This window comes from Kwoniella shandongensis, chromosome 4 (assembly GCF_008629635.2).
Source record: "Kwoniella shandongensis chromosome 4, complete sequence".
Lineage (NCBI taxonomy): Eukaryota > Fungi > Basidiomycota > Tremellomycetes > Tremellales > Cryptococcaceae > Kwoniella > Kwoniella shandongensis.
Window position 1 is genome coordinate 499,835 of NC_089290.1, and position 22,713 is coordinate 522,547.

General features: G+C 50.4%; 9 protein-coding genes across 9 annotated transcripts; 4 read left to right on the plus strand and 5 right to left on the minus strand.

The window, feature by feature from the left end:
- Nucleotides 1–122: 122 nt before the first annotated feature.
- CI109_102211 (uncharacterized protein) lies at nt 123–4,328 on the minus strand (the record flags this gene model as incomplete). The annotated part of the gene is made up of 19 exons (XM_032004793.1): nt 123–287; nt 335–601; nt 650–803; nt 854–871; nt 922–962; nt 1,012–1,229; nt 1,280–1,382; nt 1,436–1,525; nt 1,573–1,668; nt 1,725–1,806; nt 1,854–2,037; nt 2,090–2,828; nt 2,882–3,259; nt 3,312–3,361; nt 3,407–3,444; nt 3,487–3,604; nt 3,655–3,686; nt 3,739–3,952; nt 4,007–4,328. The coding sequence occupies 19 exons, from the start codon at nt 4,326–4,328 to the stop codon at nt 123–125; spliced, it is 3,309 nt and encodes a 1,102-aa protein (XP_031860908.1).
- A 290-nt stretch (nt 4,329–4,618) lies between these two features.
- On the plus strand, nt 4,619–6,436 carry CI109_102212 (uncharacterized protein; the record flags this gene model as incomplete). Its single annotated transcript, XM_032004792.1, has 11 exons — nt 4,619–4,793; nt 4,848–4,965; nt 5,027–5,033; nt 5,088–5,110; nt 5,163–5,252; nt 5,311–5,427; nt 5,493–5,646; nt 5,700–5,777; nt 5,835–5,920; nt 5,995–6,117; nt 6,172–6,436. 11 exons carry the CDS (start codon nt 4,619–4,621, stop codon nt 6,434–6,436), a joined length of 1,236 nt encoding a protein of 411 aa, XP_031860907.1.
- Nucleotides 6,437–6,600: 164 nt separating this feature from the next.
- Nucleotides 6,601–8,924, minus strand: CI109_102213 (uncharacterized protein; the record flags this gene model as incomplete). The annotated part of the gene is made up of 5 exons (XM_032004791.1): nt 6,601–6,771; nt 6,826–7,671; nt 7,727–8,209; nt 8,270–8,508; nt 8,567–8,924. The coding sequence occupies 5 exons, from the start codon at nt 8,922–8,924 to the stop codon at nt 6,601–6,603; spliced, it is 2,097 nt and encodes a 698-aa protein (XP_031860906.1).
- A 548-nt stretch (nt 8,925–9,472) lies between these two features.
- CI109_102214 (uncharacterized protein) lies at nt 9,473–10,892 on the minus strand (the record flags this gene model as incomplete). Its single annotated transcript, XM_032004790.1, has 7 exons — nt 9,473–9,628; nt 9,686–9,919; nt 9,978–10,038; nt 10,092–10,138; nt 10,193–10,306; nt 10,369–10,481; nt 10,730–10,892. 7 exons carry the CDS (start codon nt 10,890–10,892, stop codon nt 9,473–9,475), a joined length of 888 nt encoding a protein of 295 aa, XP_031860905.1.
- A 578-nt stretch (nt 10,893–11,470) lies between these two features.
- CI109_102215 (uncharacterized protein) lies at nt 11,471–12,421 on the plus strand (the record flags this gene model as incomplete). The annotated part of the gene is made up of 3 exons (XM_032004789.1): nt 11,471–11,608; nt 11,822–11,988; nt 12,166–12,421. The coding sequence occupies 3 exons, from the start codon at nt 11,471–11,473 to the stop codon at nt 12,419–12,421; spliced, it is 561 nt and encodes a 186-aa protein (XP_031860904.1).
- Nucleotides 12,422–12,814: 393 nt separating this feature from the next.
- On the minus strand, nt 12,815–14,426 carry CI109_102216 (uncharacterized protein; the record flags this gene model as incomplete). Its single annotated transcript, XM_032004788.1, has 6 exons — nt 12,815–13,536; nt 13,597–13,936; nt 13,995–14,056; nt 14,106–14,170; nt 14,229–14,284; nt 14,340–14,426. The coding sequence occupies 6 exons, from the start codon at nt 14,424–14,426 to the stop codon at nt 12,815–12,817; spliced, it is 1,332 nt and encodes a 443-aa protein (XP_031860903.1).
- Nucleotides 14,427–14,758: 332 nt separating this feature from the next.
- CI109_102217 (26S protease regulatory subunit 6A-B) lies at nt 14,759–16,847 on the plus strand (the record flags this gene model as incomplete). Its single annotated transcript, XM_032004787.1, has 13 exons — nt 14,759–14,962; nt 15,033–15,212; nt 15,281–15,379; nt 15,444–15,552; nt 15,608–15,713; nt 15,762–15,844; nt 15,897–15,982; nt 16,033–16,239; nt 16,296–16,450; nt 16,507–16,582; nt 16,633–16,682; nt 16,739–16,781; nt 16,836–16,847. The coding sequence occupies 13 exons, from the start codon at nt 14,759–14,761 to the stop codon at nt 16,845–16,847; spliced, it is 1,410 nt and encodes a 469-aa protein (XP_031860902.1).
- Nucleotides 16,848–17,169: 322 nt separating this feature from the next.
- CI109_102218 (uncharacterized protein) lies at nt 17,170–19,270 on the plus strand (the record flags this gene model as incomplete). Its single annotated transcript, XM_032004786.1, has 6 exons — nt 17,170–17,260; nt 17,358–17,531; nt 17,689–17,969; nt 18,035–18,130; nt 18,220–18,391; nt 18,504–19,270. The coding sequence occupies 6 exons, from the start codon at nt 17,170–17,172 to the stop codon at nt 19,268–19,270; spliced, it is 1,581 nt and encodes a 526-aa protein (XP_031860901.1).
- Nucleotides 19,271–19,421: 151 nt separating this feature from the next.
- Nucleotides 19,422–22,526, minus strand: CI109_102219 (uncharacterized protein; the record flags this gene model as incomplete). Its single annotated transcript, XM_065967116.1, has 12 exons — nt 19,422–19,514; nt 19,580–19,711; nt 19,771–19,872; nt 19,933–20,112; nt 20,175–20,339; nt 20,394–20,678; nt 20,732–20,905; nt 20,953–21,294; nt 21,345–21,424; nt 21,590–21,821; nt 21,876–22,001; nt 22,050–22,526. The coding sequence occupies 12 exons, from the start codon at nt 22,524–22,526 to the stop codon at nt 19,422–19,424; spliced, it is 2,388 nt and encodes a 795-aa protein (XP_065823188.1).
- Nucleotides 22,527–22,713: the final 187 nt, after the last annotated feature.

Here is a 22,713-nt window from a genome sequence, read left to right on the forward strand (position 1 = left end):
TTCAGATGCATGTTGTGGCTTATTCGAATGCTCCTGCCTTCGTCGCATAGAGTACAGAAACAGGCAGTGCATCTGGTCTGCTTTCACTTATTATAACTGTTACTATGCTACACCGACTAACGCTACACACCAACATCCCCCCTTGCCCATCTTTCCGACGCTCTGTCCAACCCTTTGAGATCCTTCTCCCCGACCAACTCTCTCACGACCCGGTACATATCGTTCAAGCCAATGGCGATGTGGACCAAAGCGATATTGGCCGTCGCGAATATGGGCAGTTGCTCGTCCTGCGTTCGGTCAGCTCAGATTGGGTATTGCGATTCAGCCCACGTACATGTAATCGGTCCCAAGTCAAGGTGTTCTCCAATATCTCCATCGCATTCCTCGCTTCCATTTCTGCGCCATCCACCTTGAGCCCATTGTCAACGGTTGGCATGGCCTTTTCTTGATCTATGCTCGAGTTGCGATTCAACGAAGCTTCTGCCTTTGCCCAATTGTGATGGAATGCCAGCCTTTCGAAGATTGGAATGAGTGGTGGCAGCGGTTCACCCGTATGAAGTGATTGTTGCAGGATTGAAAACAGCGAGATACAGTCGGATATCTACTTCGCGTCAATATAAACCGCAACAAATATTACACAATCACTCACAAAAGCGGGATGCATCAATTCAGACCTCTTCGCCAATCGTTTACACCAGTCAACTTCCATTCGCGAGTAGGATCCCGACAGCAGAGCGAGGGTCGCGATGACTTGTCCTTGCGTCTTGAACAGAGCTTCGTACTTCTTTCTTGGCCATGGTCCTCTGCAACGGGGTCAGTACGAGTTATGGCGAGACATGAAGGCATCACCTACTTGAAACCCGGTTCGGATCTACGAGATCGATCAGCTCAAGAACATCCTAGTGAAACACAAACACTCACACAGCAAAAGTCAACTGTTGTTCCATACTCAGCAAACGCCCCTGGGGATGGGATATTAGCGCTATACATCAACCACGATAGACGACTCACCATGACTTTCAGGAAGCTTCCCTTGTAACGTTCACGACGACCTGCCGTGTCTATTGCTGCTTTCGTTATAGGCGTGTCCCATTCTCCCTCAATACCCGTGACAACCCTCCCATACAAGTCACCGATATCCGCCATATTCTTCGCTAGCCGATGACGGAAGAGCAGACGTGCGGAAATGGGTCGCGGGAAGATCATGATGATGAATGCTGCAGTGAAACCTACACGGAACGGTTAGGGACCGACTTGGAGTGTGGACGGGATGACGAACCGATAATAACTAGCAGCGCTCGTCTCCCGGCGAGACTGGCACCCGAACCTTGATTGGCAGTTTGGTATGTATGTTCGTCAACCCAAGAATAGCCGACAATGAACTGCGAAGTGGATCAGCTTTGCGTATATATGTCGCCAACTTGCGAAGACCTACCATGAGTGTCACATTGGTCATGAGAAAGAAAGGGGACTTCTCCAAAGGTATGGCAATACGAATGAATAAGCAAGGCGCGATGAGGACCATCTGGTAGATTGTTAGCGCCATCGCGGTGTGGATCGCTATACACTTACAGTTGCTGCAGCAATGCCATAGGGATTCCCACTGCCGCTACCGGCGCCGATGTACCAAGCGAGCATGCCCAATATAAGGCCTAACACGGTGCCAGCCTGCGAAAATGGGTGATCAGTCTCCGGGACAGAACACGAACAATGCGTGAACGTACCATGCGAACGATGAAGGAAAGGATCTGTTCACCGGTGAACACCCCAAGTCCAGTCTGCGCCATGATGAGAGCCCACAACCCTCTATATTCCGTGTGAGCATGATTTTGCTCGAACTAGGAGGTACCTACCGATTGGTGTAGTTGAAATACGCAGAAGCGGGACAGACTGCCGGGATCCACAAAGCGACCGAAACGAGGGCGTATTTCAGCGCAAACAGGCCGGAAGAGCCGGTAGCGCCCTTCCATAATGTCGATACACCTCTGCCAATCTTTTGAAAAACGTTTCTTGGGTCGCCCGCGTCTGGATCTTTGGCTGCGACATGGTTAGCGCCTTGCAAGGCCTGAGTTGAAGGGAGCGAGCTTACCAAACACCTTTGCAGGCTTCCCCTTTCCCTCGACAGCCGTGGAGGTCTCACTATGTGCGTCGTTGTGCTCATCCGGCTCGATACCCTGATCGACCTGCACGGCTGATCCATCGTTGAGACCGAGATCCAAAGGATTGCCTCCTCCTTGCTTATCATTCGCACTTTTGACCAACATCTTCGCGAATGCATTGGGAAGCTGGATCTTGGATTTGGGGTTGGCACGCTCGATCTGCAACAGCATCTCGAGAAGCTCGATGAGGACAAGCGAGAAAGCGATTAGGTTGGAAGTAAGCACAAAGCATCGGAAAAGGGCTCGAGAAGAAGCTCGATGAGTCTCAAAGCGACCTTTCTTGATAGTTCCTGTTTCGTGGTCGAAATGTTCTCGATACGGTTCGAGGAGGACGAAGTGCTTCGATGCTCGGAACTCTGCCAAGGACGCTTTGACTGCCGCCAAGTTCGCTTCTCGCTCAGCGATAGGTGTAGCGTTGGCAGGGACTTTCTTCCATCGTGTATGGTTCACAAGATACAGCCAAGTCGCGATATCGTCGAGTGCCTTGGTCGAAGCGAGCCGAAGTTCAGAGGTGGATTCCTCCATCAAGGGAAGAAGTTGTTCCAAACTTTGACTAGGCGTTGTTTGCTCATCCATACGCTTGAAATGGTCCTTGGCACGAGTGACAGGATGGGGGAGGGGGCTCTCATCCATGTTCTTTAGGCTTTGACTTTGTTCCTCCACAATTAGCTGTGGGACAACGTTAGTCAGCGTGGGCCACACAATGATGACCTATCACTCACAACAAAGCTGGTGAGACCGTACGCCCGGATACCGAGATCCTTGACCTTGTTGAAGATTTTTGTCAAGTCTCGCGGTCCAATCTGACCTCGAGTTATTTCTAGCTGGAGCAATCCAGTTTGTCCTTCCAAAGCTGTGGTCGCAGCGATCTGTCCATGTCGAAGAGCATAGGCTTTGGTAGCTAGCGCGGACCATCTTTCCTTGTCTCCCGGCGATGTGTTCAGAACTTCTTCTTGGAGCTTGACTATCTTGGTGATGGGACCCAGCATTTTGGAGGTCATACTGTCCAGCATGATGTGGTTGAGGGTCTGAGGGAAGATGAGAATTACCGATGCAAGGGCGATAGCGATGAACATAGCCGCAGGGATGAGGAGTTGTCTCTGATAATGGTGTTAGAGCAGTCGGACGCAGCGGGAGTGTAGGGGGACCTACCGCCAATGTGTACACTTGAATGGGGAAGAGAGGTCCGTACGAGCACATCACTGTGGGGTGTCAGCTGGGACATTGCAACCTTTGAGATCACTCACAATCCATGATGATTGTGCCAAAGATAGAGGCGAGGATTCTGTAGGACTCGATCAGCTAGACCACCACTTGTCCCACTCACAATCTGGGTCTGGTCGCTCGTACAAGTCCCAGGAAGTAGGTGCCAAAGAAAAGGAAGACGCCGTATACAGCCGAGGTTCTAGGGTCGAGGAATTCACCACGGAAGATGGATTCTTGGTCTGAGGCAGATGTCAGTGCAGCTCGCACAGGAATGGTAGATAAGACTTACACTGAGCTTCGATGTTGGCGTTCTGGTTGTACCTGTGTTCGAGGTGAGCATGGAACAGTCGGTCTCGACGACAGATAAACTTACCCAGCTCGAGCGGATTGTACTTGCTGCGCTAGTAGTTGTTGACTTCTCGCTCGGAGGGCTGCGGCCATTGCAGCCACTCCCCAAGCCCATCCGAAACACATTCCAACGATCAGAGTGAGCAAAGCGAAGATGTAAACGCTTAATGCCATGTATGGCGGCAGCATCTGACTGACGAGAGCTCCGAAGAAAGCAGCTTGTCCCATCACATTAAGGGCTGAGTCGAGCGTCAGGACACGTCTAGCGGGCAAGAGCAGCCGTGGCAACTCACAAGTTTGGCAAAGCATCAACACCAATGTCCCGAGGGTAGCGAGCATACATCGTATAAAGTTCTTCCACTGTCTCCGATCAGTCAAGTAAGGGGTGAACCATGGTGGTATATGGAATGTTTTTTCGAGTTTGTCCACGAAACTTTTCGGTGAGGACGAGGCGGGAGTTGTTGTTGTTGTTGTTGTGGTGGTGGTGGTCGGTTTCGTTGGAGAAGCGGATCTGCCGTTGGCGCTCATTTCGGGGAGAGCAACAGTCGTATGAGCACTGACTGGAGTAGCTTGTGGAGTTGTTTCGCCTGTGCGGTCTGTTGTCGATGTCTGCATGTCGGCGATACTTGAGGTAAGAGTTGAGGAAAGAAAGAAGGACCCGTGGGTGTGGGATCAAAGTTAATATATTAGCGAGGCTGCTTGGGTTATTGACGCCAGATCTCACGTTACACAGTTTAAGGCACTGATTATCGCGGCGACCGGTTTGTCTGACCGCGGCGGCGATCGCCGTCACCCACGATTCCTGCAACAACAAATCCCACCTCGCCGTTAAGCTGCTGCTGCTGTGCACGCTTTAGTAGTGCTCATCCCCCTATATCCACTCGTCATCATCACACCTGCCTGCCATGTCACTACGAGAAGCGTCATGCTACACGCTCACTCTCAGCCCGGCCGCAAAAGATCCAGCCGTCGTCGAGCTACTCGAGTCTTTCGGACCGCCAACAAAGGGTAAAGAAACGCCGAGGTACGCCAGAGTCAAAGAGAGAAGGGAGGACGAGGCGTACTCGGCCGCCGTGTACGGTGAGTATGGCCATCGAGTTGATAAAAAGCAATGCTTATGTGACATCCTCTTAGACGTGCTGACTGGGGCTAGACTGTCTTCCGCTGGATATGGTGCGGAGAAAGGGAAAAGGAGGAGATTACAGTTGCACGGACCGGATGAAGACATCCCCTTTGAGTTTACAGGCAAGATGTGAGTGGTGGATACTCCGAGACTAGTCAGAACGCAACTGACGACTTTGTTTGCGTCGCAGTAACTCTGTAGGTGACTATGTCACAATGACCTGAATCCTGGCTCACAGACACACTTGATAGGAATGGTCATTTCAGTTCGAAGGGTGAGAAGCTGAATCTGTTCAGCAGAACGTTCAACTGATACTGCATTTGTAGCAACAAGTATCGGTGGACTCGCGAAGTTTACGGGAAAGATTACATCTGCTCGATAGATCGGAAACCTGATCCGAGGGTCGAAATCTGTCTGTGAGTCTAGCTCAACTGTATCTGAGAGAGGTTAGCTGATCTATACCTTTGACTGTAGGGCTCGAGATTCAGATCGAAACAATCCTGGTCGACTGCAGATCTTGCATTACAATATTGACCGTTTCCCGGATGAGATCAAGGATCTTCGCGGTCTGGAGACGTTACTTGTTACAAGGTCTGTGAGGAAGGACTCACCTGAAAATTGGTCGTAGCTGACTGGCTTATTTCATCATGGTGCAGCTTGCTGTGCCTGCTCGATGCTGCGGACGATAGGTCCACCTCTCTCGCTGTTGTCCGACCTGGAAAAACAGGACTATCACCGTCACCCAAGGAGTCTATACCCGTACCACCACCTCCACCACCTCGCGTGATTAGTGAAGAGGATTTCGAGCCGGTACGTTGGCCCACCATTCCACGTATATCTGAACTGAAACACCTTGTCAATAGGAAAACCCCAACGAGATCGTTGTGCGAGTCAATTCTAACGTGGATGATCACATCGCTCGAGCTGTGAATCTGCTAGAGGTCAGCTTCACCTTCCCGCGTTGGTCAGACAAGCGTTGATTGTGACCTATGCTCTAGGATCCCAATATCTTGTTCATCGTGATCCGGACACGGACCGCAGAAGCGACTCAACGTGCTTTGGAAGTGTCTCTAGGTGTGACCCGGTATGTCGATAGTTGTGACTTCGCTGCAAGGATCTCATCGATTTGGACATTGACGGATGCCCATCCTCTCGCAGATTCAGACATCGCGAAGAATTGGCAGACTTGCATCAATATGTCATCGAAGAAGAGGTCCCCGTTTCCAAACGTACCGTCAGACCAGGTCCGAAGGTTATCAAATTAGATCCCGAACCAACTAGGTATGTCCACTATACGATAGTTGAGATGTCGCTGACCACATCCTTCATAAATAGAGTCGACTCTCCGCAACGCTCGTTGTCCGGTAAGAGCGCGAAGCGTTGGACACCTCCTCCCAATATCGCAATTTACCTTTCTACGATCAAGTTGCCAGATCTGGAACCGGGCAGAAGAGAACACCGCGCCACTCAGCCAGCGACAGCTCCCCCTGCCCAACGGCCAACACCCTCTCCGTCCCAGTCTCAGCCATCAAGCACTGACCCATCCACACCCTCGTCCAAGAGCCGGACCAGTTCATTCGGAAAGCTGTTCAAACACTAGAGCTAGACCATGCTCATTTGTAGTATAGAAACCAATATCACATGCATTGTAGATGCCACGAGAAACGAAAGAAGGGGAAAATAAACTGAGAATGCTAAATTGATCTTTTGTATACACTACTACTTCTTTTCTTATCCTTTTATGTTTGATACTCCACTCAACATCTAGTCGACCTCCTCCATGGAGCCACCGGCCTCCTCGAGAGCGGGGACATCAGCGTCGGCGGCAGCAGCAGGGGCAGCGGGCTCGTCGGCGTCAATGCTGAGACCAAGGGCAATCATTCGGTTGATTCTAGAAGCGAAGTCTTGAGGAGCGGTAAGAGTGAAACCGGAAGTCTAAACGGGTATGATTAGCATTGGGAGTTTAAGTGAGATAACGGAACAACTTACCAAGAGAGCAGTCTCGAACAAGAGGTAAGTCAAGTCTCGGACAGTCTTGTCAGACTTGTCCTCGGCAACTCTAGACTTGAGCTCCTTGATGATGGGGTGGGTGGGGTTGAGCTCCATGGTCTTCTTGGAAGCCATGTAAGATGACATGGAGGAGTCTCGGAGAGCTTGAGCCTTCATGATTCGCTCCATGTTGGATGACCAACCGAATTGACCGGTGACGAGAACACAGGGGGACTCGGTGATACGGTTGGAAACAACAACCTTCTCGACCTTGTCACCAAGGTTCTCCTTGATGGCAGCGCAGAGACCCTCAAACTCCTTGGCCTCCTTCTCTCGCTGCTCCTTCTCCTCGGGAGTCTCCTCGAGCTCCAAACCCTCCTTGGAGACACAGACAAGAGGCTTGCCGTCGAACTCCTTGAGCTGGGTAACGGCGTACTCGTCAATGGGGTCGACAAGGAGCAAGACCTCGAAGCCCTTCTTCTTCAAGACCTCAAGGAAGGGTGAGTCCTTGACAGCCTCGAGGGATTCACCGGTAAGGTAGTAGATGGACTTCTGGACCTCGGGCATTCGGGTGATGTAGTCCTTGAACGAGGTTTGCTCGTCGACAGACTTGGTGGAGTGGAATCGAAGGAACTCGGCGATCTTGCTTCGGTTGGTGGCGTCCTCGTGGATACCGAGCTTGAGGTTCTTGGAGAAGGCGGTGTAGAACTTGTCAAAGTTCTCCTTGTCCTCGGCGATCTCGCTGATGAGGTCGAGGGTCTTCTTGACGAGGTTCTTTCGGATGACCTTGAGGATCTTGTTCTGTTGAAGAGTCTCACGAGAGATGTTGAGGGGGAGGTCCTCGGACTGTTGGCTTACATCAGTATACAGAGATCATTACGAGACGGTAGACTGTACTCACGTCGACAACACCAACGGCAAAGTTGAGGTACTCGGGCATCAAGTCCTCGTTGTCCTCGCTGATGAAGACTCGTCGGACGTAGAGCTTGATGTTGTGCCTCTTCTTCTTGGTCTCGAAGAGATCGAAGGGTGCTCGCTTGGGGATGAAGATCATAGCCTTGAACTCGAGCTGACCCTCAACGGAGAAGTGCTTGACGGCAAGGTGGTCCTCCCAGTCGTTGCTGATGGACTTGTAGAAACTGGCATACTCGTCTTGTGTAACGTCGGAGGGGTTTCGGGTCCAGATAGGCTTTTGCTTGTTGAGCTCCTCGTTCTCGGTGGTAGTCTCCTTGATCTTCTTGGTCTTCTTGGTCTTCTTAGCAGAGTCCTCGTCCTCGACCTCCTCGATCTTGGCGTCGCCCTCCTTGACTTCCTCCTCCTCCTCAACCTCCTTCTCAGTCTCCTTGGTGACGACGAGTTGGATGGGGTAGGAGATGAACTCGGACTGATGCGTGGCGTTTGTCAGTAAACAGGGCGACTACATGTACGAAAAAGCTTTACTCACGTGCTTCTTGACAATCTCTCGGATTCGCTTCTCCTCGAGGTACTCCTTGAGGTCCTCCTTGATGAAGAGCTTCATGGAGGTACCTCGGCCAAGTCGGGGACCCTCGGTGTCCTCGGTGATGGTGAATGTACCACCGGCGGCAGACTCCCAGACGTATTGCTCGTCATCGTTGTGCTTGGTGGTGACCTGCACCTTCTCGGCAACGAGGTAAGAAGAGTAGAAACCGACACCGAATTGACCTATCGACGGAGCGGGTTAGTATCTCATGCTTAAAAGGGGAAGGCCGGGGAAACTCACCAATCATGCTGATGTCAGCACCGGAGCTCAAAGCCTCCATGAAGGCCTTTGTACCGGACTTGGCAATTGTACCAAGGTTGTTAACGAGATCGGCCTTGGTCATACCAATACCAGTGTCTCGGATGGTGAGGGTACCCTCCTCCTTGTTGGGGGTGATTCGGATGAAGAGCTCCTTCTCGCTGTCGAGTTGAGAGGGGTCGGTGAGAGCAGCATATCTGATCTTGTCGAGGGCATCGGAAGAGTTGGAGATCAATTCTCGAAGGAAGATCTCCTTGTTGGAGTAGAAGGTGTTGATGATGAGATCGAGAAGTTGAGAGATCTCGGCTTGGAAGCCAAAGGTTTCGGGTTGAGCGGACATTATGGGGGAATGAACTGCAAGAGGCTGAGCGATGGTTAGCGAAGCGATTGGATGGGGCCAGAGCTCTAATCTTCTACTTACAACTGGTGGGATATATGAGATGTTCTGAGTTTGTCTACGTTGTTAAAGTAGATTTTTAGTCTAGAGAAAAGAAGGAAGAAGGTTTGGAAGAGGAAAAGAGCGAGGTGAATAAATATCCTGCACGGTCGTCACCACACGTCGATTCTTGGCTGTATGGTGGAGGAAACTGGGAATGACTGGAAAGTTCCATCGCGACGCTGGACTTTTCTTTTTCGGGCATAAATGGGAGTATTGCTTAAGTTAATGGAAAGATGCAATGTATGGATACCACGTGGCTTCTTTTCCACTTCGCGTGGCAGTTGTTTACACTGGGTCGAGGTAGTAACCTATTACGTTCCTACCCCTGGCAGCAGTCTGCCGGATTCATTATGCTGGTATGTGGCACACATGTAAGCTCTAATATTACATCTATATTACAGGTCTACATAACACGCAATGACTATCATAGACGTCTTTCAAGCACTGGTTCAAGCACTATTAGAATCCGTGCACCGCTTGAATGACCGCTCTTCTCGCCCCACTCTCGGCTCCCCTAGAGCCCTCCACCTTTCCTCCTCGTTGCTCCGTAGCTTTTTACATGTCTCCATTAGAGCTGGCCAGTATGTTGCGTGGTCATAGGGGATCTGAGAAATAATCTTCTTCAGCTTGACAGAAGCGGGGGCCTTCCAGACACAACTCACATCTAAAGTGCCACCGCCGTCTTTCAGCAGTTGATCGGCATTCACCGCTCCATCTCTGATTATCTCCCCTCCCTCTGCTGATCCAAATTTGACCTTTCTCTTTGTGTTCGGATCGACAAATGGCCACATCAAATTGACAAACGTTCTCACTATCCAAGGCATGTTCTGGAATACACAGAGACCCAGCTTCTCCGGATAGTAGTGGGACAAAATGTGAAGCGTTTGTCGAGCGACCTATGGAAGGCAATCATCAGTCTGAGATAAACCGAGGGGAGGGCTGCGGGCAGCTTACGGATACGCTTGTTGGCGGTCCTTCTCGCTTACCCGCAAAGTTGAAAATTACGACGACATTGCTAAAAGCCTTGAAAATTAGCTGCAGGACACCAACGCCGTACTCAAGACCCACGTTACACCGTCACACAGCAGATCGGAAGCTCTTTCCAGCATAAACACCTGGAGATCAAGTCTTTAACTTCACAATCGACACTCCACAGGAAAATTCCTTACGGCATGAACAGCCCTCCGTTGGTCGATAGGCGTCGTATTTCGGTTGGGAAAGAAATAGAGGATAGGTTGCCCTTTATTGGAGAACCCAAGGACGATGTTCTTGCCGGTTTTAGACTACCGACGGGTCGAACGGGTCAGGCTATGAGACTGCCGAGAGAAATTGTTTCCCCACATACCTCCTCTTCGCATGTTTCGGCCAAGTGATCGACGTCATCTATTTGTTCTGTCCGTCGCCATATCAGACAGTTTTCAAGCCGAGTGATGGTTGCGTGCAGGTCCCCTTTCGTAGCTGTCAAGAAGGCATCAGCTGGATATTCACCCGTTATGCAGGAATGATCCGTACCAATGAGAAATCTACACGACTTTCGGTTGTCAACAGAAGGGCTCTCAGTGCTCGTGGAGGGCCCAGTTCAGCCTCACCTAAGAAACGTTTCTCGCGACTGCATGGATCAAAGCCAATCAGGAATCGTAACTTTGCGATTGTGTCGATCGCCGTGTATCTCACCAGGAACATCATCTCTCTCTGATTTAACCCACTCTTCTCTCGCGAATGCTCTTTGATAGGTAATTCGTAGCTCACATCGCCGAAATGAACTTCTAGCGCTCTGAGATGTTCTTGTTGGACTATTGTCAGGTCAACAGGCGCCGGAGGGCTATTGGATGGAGGAGGCGAGAACAGGGATGTCGAGAAGCTGGTCATCTTGAATGATGTCTCCGGGAATGATACCAGAGGGCATCAGTCAATAATTGAGCACCGATGCAACGAAAACAACAATGCATCAACGGTGAATAGAGATGAGCCAGGCACGCGGTCGATAGCAAACCCACGTTTTGCCAGGGTGGTCAATTGCATACCTAACCCGAGAAGGCCCGAGAAAGGGTGAAAAGGTAATTGTGGGTAATAAATGTGGGTGGGTAATTGTGTGCCTAGTTGAACGTATCCCATATCCCAGGTTCAGGTCTCGTCATTGTAACTAGCAGCAGTAAACTCTTTTTTGACACCATAAGCGTCCGAGTGCAAGTTAGTGAGAACTATCGACACGTTAGATCCCCTTTCATACGACTCCCCCATCCAATTAATCGACACAACCAAACACGCAGTCGACCGACTGATTGACCATCTCGCTCATTCACCTCGCCAGGTCATTACCACCGTTCTTCACATCCTTTCCCTGGCACATTCTCTACATCGGACGAATCACGGCTTTAAGATCGAGCAATTCACATCATCATCACATCGCATCAAATAAACATCTTCCCTCTCTTCATCCATCAAACATGGCATCCACCACAAAGGAAAAATCACCTCCCCCTCCTGCTGCTGGTGCGCAGGAGAAGGTAGAGGAGGTCAAAGACGAGAAGAAGCCTGCCGCTGCAGCTCCTGCAAAGGAGGAGGTCGAGCCGGAGACAGAAGAGGTATGTTTTGCTTTGTTGATGAAATCATCCAAATTGTTTCCCTTATGCTGACGGATTTTCTACTGCCCCTCCTGCCTACTTCTGTTGATCTCTGCCCAATTACAACCAATGCATATTTGCCCCCCCCGGATCGAAACCGAATCCAACTCGCTTACATCACATCGTCCCACGCATCCCCCCCACGCACCCCGATCACTAAATCCGCGATCACAGTCACAAGAAGATGTGATCGATATGGAAACATTCCAACAAATTATGGATATGGATGAAGAAGATGAGGACGGAGAAGAGGGCGAAGAGAAGCATGCTTTCTCGAAAGGCATCGTGTGGGGTTATTTCGAACAAGCGGAGAACACATTTGTTGAGATTGAGGATGCTCTGTAAGTTGAGGGCGTCCACCGAGTCTTTCCCGCAGCTGACGATGTTATGTCTCTTTCTTCAATCGCTCCGTCACATCTCTTCTCCTACGACCACGTCACATATGTCTCTTGTGTCAATTACTCTCATCTACCGCAACCACCTTTGCCGCTACCTCGAAACGACTCACAACCACACAGTGAACGGGAAGACTTGCAGAAACTTTCCGCCCTTGGTCATTTCCTCAAAGGCTCATCCGCCGCTCTCGGTATCATCCGAGTCCAAGCATCCTGCGAGAAGATGCAACATTACGGAAACTGTCGTGACGAGGAAGCTGGCGTTGATCTAAAACCTGCCGAGGCCTTGGACAGGATCAAGGATCTCTTGACGGCTTGCAAGAAAGATTACGAGGTGGCGAAGAACTGGATGAAGAAGCTTTACGAGGAGGATGATTAAGTGAATCTCAGAGAATCAAAGGATTTCGAACTGTATCGTCTATCGAGTGGTTTGGTCGTGAAGTGGATATTCTATTTCCTCTCGGGGGCATAGGCGGAGAACGAACCGCGGATACACATAGATACACGGTGTTGGCCGGTTTCCTCCCACACTAGCCCTTTCTGTTTCTTCTGCTTTCATCAATTTTACAACTCTCTCATTAATACCTTTCTGCTTTCCTTCCCCCCTTTTTCCCTACCCTGAAGACACTTGTAGCATGTTCGTTTCTGTTTTTCCCCAAACGCATAGGCGATGAGTTTCGAGTTATAGTATCATACCACGAGAAGTAGCTGTAGATATGTGTGTGGACGTAGAAGATGATGGTACATTACTTTGCATGAATGTAAACCCTGATCAATAGTCGCCTGGTTCTTCTTTCCCCATCACAGCTGATTCTTCCCCATCTATTCTCTCTTCCCATCCCCCTTGCACTCTTACAACACCTTGTTCTATCTGACTATTTCTCACCAATCTCTCACCTATATCCATTATACTTTCCGGCACGTCATCGAGATCCAAATCGTCATCATCTCCCCTCTCGCTGCCATCTCCACCTGCCGGTCTACTGACCGAAGGCAATCTCAATCTACCTTCTCGTAGAGCTTCTTCATAGGCCTCATGCGCTTCTTCGTCCTCCTCGTCTTCCTCAAACGGCGTATCCCGCGGCATGAATAACGGTGTCTGACTCATCCTCCTTCTACCACCACTTGAATGAGGTCCAGGTGTTGAGCTCTCTTCTCTCCCGAACGGTGTCACAGAAGGTGTAGCTGTACCTGTACCACCCCGTCTGGAGTTGGGGACGGCAGAAACAGATCGACTGGCATTACGCATATTCGGAGCGTGGACACTTGAAGATCGGCTACTACCACCATTCCGTCCGTCAAGAGCGACAGAGAGGGAGGTTGAGGAATAACGAGTCGCACCTGTCCCTTGTTTTGACCGTGATCGAGAGTACGAAGAAGCGATGGATGCGGATCGGGATGACAGACGAGATGAGGGTGGGGCGTACTGAGATGGTGGAAGTGGTGGGTATGGCTCGATGATCAGGACCAGTTGCACAGAGGAAGTGCCGAAGCCTGCAAAACATACTTACGTTAGTGCCTTACTTGGTGCGGAGCAGTGGTCAAATCACTCACCCTTGTACGCCACATCGACGTCTGGTTTCCAATCTTTGATATTTGTTTCTTCGACGGACTCCGTCACACCGCTATCATATTCCTCCGGCTCCGCCTTGACTTTTATTCCGTCATCCGCTACTGCTGCAGCCGTATCCGTATCCAATGCCTGGAGAGGAGGAGAGTCCCCTTCGTCTGGCGGACGAGCAGTAACGGACCGTGATCGTGTCCTGCTTCTTCGAGGGGTTTTCGCCGATCGTGATCGAGTGGAAGGAGATGCTGCTCTTCGTTTGGAAGGGGATTGCGATACTGGAGGTTCTGGAGGCGGCGGCGTAGGTGGTCGTAGGGAAAATGACTTTTGCTATGGTAAGACAGCAATGTCAGTACGGCACCGGCAAGAAACGTGATATCGGACATACTTTCAATAAGACGACTTCTGTCCGTGTGGTCGTTCGTAGGAAGTAACAGTATTGATACCCCTCTGAGCTGAGAGTGAGCATGACACCCTATACTTTCGCTGTATCACACACCTCCACGTTCCACATGAACCTTGTGTTTCTTCTCTGACCTCGCAGAGTAGAGCAGTTCCGACATTCTACTCGAAGACATCGATCAGTACATTGATTTCTATTGCAGAATACTAGTCCATTCACTTCGGCTGTAGCTCTGCGATTACCCGTTGTAGCACAGGGTCTTTCATCCAGTCGACCTGATACAGCTCAGAATATCAGTACAAGTTTCCTACTTCGGTCACTTCTGCTCACATGTCGTTCGTCGAGGTAGAGGAAGAGAGGTATGACGCGGTAATTTGAGACTCGTAGGTAGTAGGCGTTTCGCGTTGAGAACGACATGTTGTAGTTGAGGTCGTCTTCAATCGTCTAGTCGACAACACGATACGCTGTGCTCGTTCAGTACAGAAACACCAAAGTAGATGCATAGATACCCGAAGTCAACATCGATATAAGTACAGTCACTCACTCCTCCGTCATCGATGAGCAAGTGTCGACGTCATAACATACGAACCACGCGACGGTGGTGAGACGGGATCAAATAATCGCCCCGCTGACGAATCGCGACTGAACCTCTGCACTCATTTCCATCCATCCATGGCAATCTATCTACCTGTTCAGCTCATTTGATCTTCTACTTGATACGCTTAAACCCCACGTAATAGCACTACACTATGTCAGCACCATCATCAGACCCTCCTCCCCCTCCTCAGCCCACCGTCGGAGACAACAAACCCGAAGGGTCGACTACATCAGGGAACGCAGAGACCGCTCCTGCAGCTGCTACCGCTACCGCTACCGATGCCCCAACAGAGGATGTCAAGATGGATGAGCCTAAAGAAGATACGTTGGAGGATATCCCAGAGGGAGTGTTGAGTGTGAGCTACATTCACTCGCTTCGGCCATGATGAACGAAAGCTGATGCGCAATTGGCTTATGCCCTTGCAGTCGGACGTTGCAGAGATCAAGATGCAGACCAGGATGATTGACAATGAGATCAAGATGATGAGACAAGAGAGTTTACGACTTGCCCATGAGCGGGAACAGATGGTAGAGAAGATCGGGGACAACACGACGAAGATCAAGCAGAACAAGGTCCTGCCGTATCTCGTGTCGAAGGTTGTCGAGGTGAGCAAGCGGAACTTTCCCATACCACTATCAGGAGCGACTTGCTGACCCATTCCCCCCCTTCATAGATCCTCGATGTTGATTCGGAGGAACAAGAAGGTGCAACACATAACGAGCAGTCTGCGAAGAAGTCCAAATGTGCCGTCATCAAGACTTCCACGCGACAGGTGAGCCTCGTTGAACTTGATATATCATCAACCGGCGACTGATCATCATTGCCCGCTTGGACAGACTGTCTTCCTTCCTATCATCGGCTTAGTCCCTCATGAGCAATTACGTCCTGGAGATTTGATCGGTGTCAACAAAGACTCTTACTTGATCCTCGACAAGCTGCCAGCTGGTAAGTGGCTATGGAGTCCCCTGGCCTGTGGTCCACGGCTGACGATTCACCTTAGAGTACGACGCGCGAGTCAAGGCGATGGAAGTGGACGAGAGACCGACAGAGACCTACACCGACATTGGTGGTTTGGACAAGCAGATCGAAGAGCTCGTAGAGGCTATGTGAGTGTCAGTTGGTCGAACCTCGGATGTGAGCTGACCTCTATACAGCGTACTCCCCATGCAACAAGCGGACAAGTTCAAGACTCTCGGTATCACACCACCAAAAGGTTGCTTGATGTATGGCCCTCCTGGTAAGTTAGTCCCTTCGTCGATGAGAACGCCAGAACTGACCTTTAAATCTAGGTACCGGTAAAACCCTTCTTGCTCGAGCTTGTGCTGCTCAAACCAACGCTTGTTACCTCAAACTCGCTGGTCCAGCATTAGTTCAGGTATGTCGCCCTCATCTTTGCTCGCCTACCAACACTGACAATTCCTTTAGATGTACATCGGTGACGGTGCCAAGCTCGTTCGTGATGCCTTTGAGTTAGCAAAGGAGAAAGCGCCCGCAATCATCTTCATCGACGAGTTGGACGCCATCGGAACAAAACGATTCGACAGTGACAAGTCAGGTGATAGAGAAGTCCAGCGAACAATGTTGGAATTGCTCAATCAGCTTGATGGTTTCTCCAGTGACAGCAGAATCAAAGTGAGCCGTTTTCCTATGAGAAGAGAAGCCGGTGTTGATCACTCTCTTGCCTATAGGTCATCGCCGCAACCAACCGAATCGATATCCTTGACCCCGCCCTTCTTCGATCAGGTCGATTGGACCGAAAGATCGAGTTCCCTTTGCCCAACGAGTCTGCTCGAGAGCATATCCTGCAGATCCACGCGAGGAAGCTCAACCACCACGGTGTGAAGTGAGTAATCAATAATTGGCCCTTACAGACAAAGCAGCTTACTCAATCCCGCTTAGCTTTGAGGAGTTGGCGCGATCGACCGAGGACATGAACGGTGCTCAACTCAAGGCTGTCTGTGTGGAGGCGGGCATGGTGGGTGCTTGAGCTGTTCTATTCGGTGACTATGCTGACTCTTAATGCAGTTGGCTTTGAGACAAAACGCCACGCAATTGACACACGAACACTTCCACGGGTGAGTGAGGAAAACCTGACATACGGAGGACAATACTAATTCCGTTCCCTTCACAGAGGTATTCTCGAAGTCCAGGCGCGAAAAGCGAAAGAGCACCACGTAAGTTGTTTCTCCACTGACCAAGTAGACTCGATGCTGACGTTTGATGTATAGTACTTTGCATGATCACGTTAATGATGGTAGATATGAGTTTGAGCTGTGTCCAGCATCTGTAGATGTATATCATGAATGTTTTGCAGTGTACATTGCAATGTTGTGATTAGATAGCACTCTGGTGGATGATCAGAACCTCGTTCCTGAAATGCCGCTTCGTCGCGCCTACTGCCGAATAGGCATAACATTGCGAATAGCGAGCGAGCGGCTCTGAAAGTGGTCTACCCTTGCTCTTTCAACTTGGAACACCCCTTGAAAGCTTCAAGTATCCCGAGGCACATCAGAGCCGCTCCTACTCAATCAAAATCCACTCGCTACGGGATAAATCCTTGCGATGACCGACTTACCACCCCTTGCTGCGATCTTCCTCACCCACTTTGACGATATCAAAGGTCAATCTGTTGTCTTCTACGCTTCACTTCCAGGTGAGTATACACGCAATGCGCAACGCAATGCCAGAGATCTCCGATATGATTCTCGGACCTGGATCAAAAAGCTGATCATCTTTGCTGTCGCACATAGACCTCCCCGCCAAGACGATCGAACATACGACCCTCCCGTCCGGACTGCATGTCCTCGATTCGGACCTTGTCTTATTTACGCATCATGATCTGCCGGGTGCAGGTGTGTTCAGGAGTCGATTGAGCGATGAGGGTACGAGAGGGAGGAGGATGGGGACTTTGGGTGTTGTGCTTGGTGAGTATAGGGCGAGTCTCGACACTTCCGTTTCGCGTGGCCTTTGTCGTGCTACTCGTTCTCGTGCGCAACGAGCACGCAAACCGTCGCCACGAACAGACCTGTCTCATCGTGTCACTCATATCATATTTGTGAAGCTTACAAAGGACTATCGCAGCACCTCCATCTGTCCCTTCGGATCTTTTCGCTCTTCACTCCCCTCTAGCAGAACTATTCGACCAACTTGAAGCGCTTGAATCATCACCGTTTGCACCTTCATCTTCTACCAATCCTTCTTCCGCTGTATCGCTCCTTGCGAAAACATGGCATGATCATCGTGCGGACTCGAAAGCTGGGTCGACGAAAGTAAAGTCGACATCTTCGTCTGCTTCAGGGGAAGAGGCTAGAAGGATGGTGGAGGGGTTGATTTCGGGACGAGGAGGAATGGGAAGTTTACCTGTCAGTTTAGAGTACTGTCGTATAATCACCACGAGCTTGAGCTGATTCTGGATTCGTTGCTATAGATCGAACATCCCGTGGCGTACCTCCCTTCGCTATTGGGTGTACTGGGTCCTTCGATTGTACCGATTTACAAAGCAGCTTTGTCCGGACAACGTATCGTAAGTGAAAGATCTCATATGCCTCTGTCCTCTTCACGGCACTGGACATGACGATCATGGATGACCGATCGCCGACTCCATTTCCGTAGCTATTGTATAGCACGCCACCTTTACTCCCACTCGCCGCTTTCGCATGGTGTATATGGGCAATGTCTCTCCCTCCTTCATCTGCTCATGATGCGGAGACTTCCGTCTGGCTGGGCAATGTGGGCTTGATGGATCTGATAGAGGTGAAAGATCGGAAAGGCGGTTGGATAGCCAGTGCGTATCACCACCTTTCATCCTCCAAACGGGATGGATATTATCCCGGCTAGCTGTGCGAGGGATCGAAAGAGAAATCGACTAATGCCTTGATTTTGGGTCGATTTTGCAGCCACATCCGATGCGATTTACCGATCTCATCACAATGTATACGACGTGTTCATCGACCTCTCTTCCATCCCTCTATCATCATTCACCGACCCTCATCTTCACCAGACTCCTGAATTACCGACCAGTATACCCACCCCTCGAATCTTATCGACGTACAACCAACCTCCCACCCCCATAACATACTCTTTTGCCGACCTACCCCTCTATCGTTCTTTGCTGTTACTCTCTTCGTCACCACCTACTGTCCATGCTGGAATAAGCAAGACGGGCGGATGGTGGTTATTGGCTTTCGAGCTGATCGAACGTGCATGGAAACTGTGCGTGGGAGTCTGCGAATTCGCAGTAGGTCGCGGAGGAGGACAAGTCCATTTGGAAGATGGAGAAGAAGATGCGAGATTGTTAGATGATACAGTCGATCTGGATTTGGATAATGGGATCATCACTTCCCTCGAAGAAGCAGAAGCGGAAGCGGAAGCAGAGGGAGAAGAAGAGGATGAAGCTGTAAGAAGAGGAAGATTGATATTGAGACAATTCCAACATAATACCTTTCATCTAAATCATCAACTACGATCAACTATCAACTCTCGACCACGATCAAGAACGAATGGTCAAGTCACTTCTTCGGCGAGTTCACCGCTCACCAACACGGAATTGAGGTATCTAGTTGGGAGTAAGTGGTTTGGAGGAGGGGGTGTAGGACCGGAAGGACGATTCTGGCAGGATATCGCAAGAGTCTGGGGAGTCACCGTTGCTACGGAAGACAATTAGTCGCAGATCGTCGATGAGATGACCAGCAGCAACACCCGAATTTGTACATGTACATTGTCAAACAACGGGATGTACAATACATGAACTAGAGCAACGCTCCATGTGATGCATATATTCCATGCAATAAATCTCTCCCATGCGACTGCCCTCCTCACTGCCTCTGGTCTATAATACTGTTATACTCAGCCTTGCTGATTCGCCAAGGTACACCCGAATTACTATAGAACTCTTCCGGATCCTCGTCCTGTTACACATCATGCGGTGTCAGCCACCGATCCTGTTTATTGACTGCTCAACGACGCCACTCACCGCATCTAGGTTCAAGATCGTTCCGATCTGTTGTAATCTTGTGAACTTGTCTCGTGCACCACCGAACGAGGTTTGCGATGACAAGTAATTGGCGATCGCTCGTACATCACGATCGTATCGAATCGCTCCGAGCTGCGACAGAAAGCGAGGTCCGTTTCAGCGTGAGTCGTAACAATGACAGCATGACCCACCTCGGTGAACCTCATGCCTAGGATCATCTTCTCCCACGGTCGGACCAAAGCCTCGACAGTCATATTGAAAAAAGATTGGTAATTGTGATCAGTTAGGGATTCCTACAAGACCATCCTGTCAGTACCAGTCGTGTTGTGACTATATGGCCCGATGCCACTCACCCTGTAACCATCCACTAGACCCTCCCATGACCTGATAAACCTCTTTCGCACAAGATCTGTCTCTTCCGCTTCGGCGAAACTCTCCTCGTCCAAAAGGTACGTCACGTCCTTGTAACAATCATCCAAAAGGCCTCGTAATCGTGGTTTCGTTAGTTGATTGAACAGTTGTTCGATCCCGGTCTGTGTCGTCAGGTTTTCCTATCAGCAGGATTTCACCCCCAGACGCAGCAGATGTAACGCACCTTGCAAGCCGATCGGAATCGATTAGATATCTCTCTCAAACTTTCCAACTCATCTCGGACCAGCTTGATCTCGCTTTCCAAGAACACTTGAGGCAGACTACCGAAAATCTCGTCGAGTAGACGTTCCATGTAGTCCGCAGAAACGTCAAGATCATTGAGGTGGATCTACATCAAGTCATGTCAGCCAATGGCCGCACTTCGTCGGCAGAGACGACTCACAATGAAAGCTTCCCGTTGATCTTTCTCTCGCTTGTCTTTGTCCGCGCCTCTATCTTGTCCACTCGTTGTGTATCCTGCATAAACACTGTCCATTTTCTTCTTGATGACGCCGGTATAATCCCGCTCGATCACCTCGGCTATTCTATGTCGCATTGAGTTGAGCGTGGCTAGTGATCCACAGGATAACAATCGATGAAGGACAAGCTTCAACAGATAGAAAGTGTCATCGAGGATAGATGACAAATGTGGTTTGGAGCTCGTATCGGGCGAGTCCAGTCGATGTGCCTGAAAGCGAAGCTGGTCAGTTGGGGACACACGGGGCAGAACGTGGGACTTACCTTTTCAATACTCATTCGCAGGAACCACAGCTCCAGTGGTTCGTAGTACACCTTCAGCAGATTCTCAATCGCCCTCTGACTTCCCGACTTTTCCAGAACATCCATCTCATCTCTACCCTGATCTTGGTCTTGTTCAGCCTCTATATCTCCGTCGGTCTCGGGAACATCCTCCTCCTATGCAAAAGTCAGTATGTGTCTCTTCGCGTGAGCAAACCACTCACAGCTATTCGACTCCAAACGAATCTTCTGAACAGTGCCCATCTTCCTCCTAAGGCGACCAGCTCTCCAAGTACCCGATCGACATCTCTGGGGTCGGGTCCGGTCGCCTCTTCTTCCATAGGAGGTGCCGGCGTGGGAGTTTGTGTGCCCTTCTTTCCTCCTTGGGCATATGATTGAAGCAACGTTGAGGCGGATGAGAGGTTTGGCAGGGCAGCTGTCGTCGTATTAGCAAGCGATGAGAGGGAGAGTTGATTGCCAGCTGGATTGACGAGAGAGGCGAATAGTGGTGGAAGAAGAGCAGGATTGCCGAGCAAAGGGAATCGTGATTGTTTCGTATCAGATATCTGAGGTCGTATTAGAAAGCAGTTCGCTTGTCCAACGACAGTACACTCACTAAACGACCGACCCGTCGTTCCTCTTCCCACCCTTCTACCAAATTGCGCACAACCCTATCACTCTCTCCAACTAGTCTACCTACAACTGTGCGCATTCTGCCATAGCCATAGTACTTGTCCACGACAGGTTGATGTTGATCAATGATATGAGCGATCGACTCGAGCAAGTTCGTCAACGACGTAAGATAGTATAACGGTGAAGAAGCTAGCAAGTCAGCTCATGTTTTGCCCTGGGCGAACTCACGCTTTCCGGCGGTAGCACTTCTACCCTTGACCAGACCGACAACAAAGTCTCCATACGCTTCCAGTCCTTCGTCTTCCGCACCAATTCCAGGCCAAAGTCGGAAGAAGCGGCTCACGTTCTGTTCGTCTTTCCGTTCAGCGGCTGCGTTGAACTCGGTACGGAATGTGTACAGCAGCGCATCTCGCAGTTCTTCCAAGGTTTGTGTGGGGGGCAGAGGGAATTGAGGTGTGGGCTAGAAAGTCGACGATTTAGCACGCTACATGGTCAGCAACCTCAGGACACTCACCACTACTCCCCCTGCAAAGTCCCCTTCTATGACCTCCTTCCTGACGTTCATAGCTCGTCGACATGCACGTGACGCTGACTCCCAGTCTTCTTTTGAGATAGCATTCGATAATGTTTGTAGCGCGTTCTGCGGCGGTGTCAGCTAAAATTCAGGTTGACGGAAAGAGCAGCTCACCTTGAGCTCGAGAACTTCCGTAACGATATCGGTTGCTTCTCTTACTCGTCCCACCTCCTCATCCAGCCGTCTCACTTTCCCTCCTACACGTTCACTGGTCTCCCAGACTCTTCTCACTCTCTCCACCAGCCCATCATCTTCTTCCTCATACAGATCATGTCCGTTGGGTTGTAATCCTATCCCTCTCGGTTGACCAACTCCAAAAAGAGCATTACCCCTCGAACCGTCAACTTGACTGGCAAGCTTCTCGACCTCCGTCCCTAAGTCCTTGAGATGACCGAGAGCACCGTCAATTTGAGCGCGGTCCGCTACGAGCGCATTGAGGGAGAGTGAGAGCTCGGCTTCGCGTCGTGTGAGGAGGGCAAGTTGGGCGGTGATCTGGTCAGGATGCGTGATCGCTCGAGGATCGAGGAGAGTCGGTGATGGTGGTCGCGTGGGCAGCGGCGTGGGCTGGGAGGAGGATGCCACTGACTGCATTGGGGGTGAGGAATGGTTTCGGAAGCAGGAATTTACTGGGTAGTAAGTCAGTAGTGTAGCAATGAAACCCGTAATGTAAAGCAACTGTAGCACAGTGAGCTGTCGAGCGTGTCGAGCTACGGTCGGACCACGTGGAACAGATCAACTCATAGATGCCTTTTGTAATGGTGATGCTAATCAATTAGGA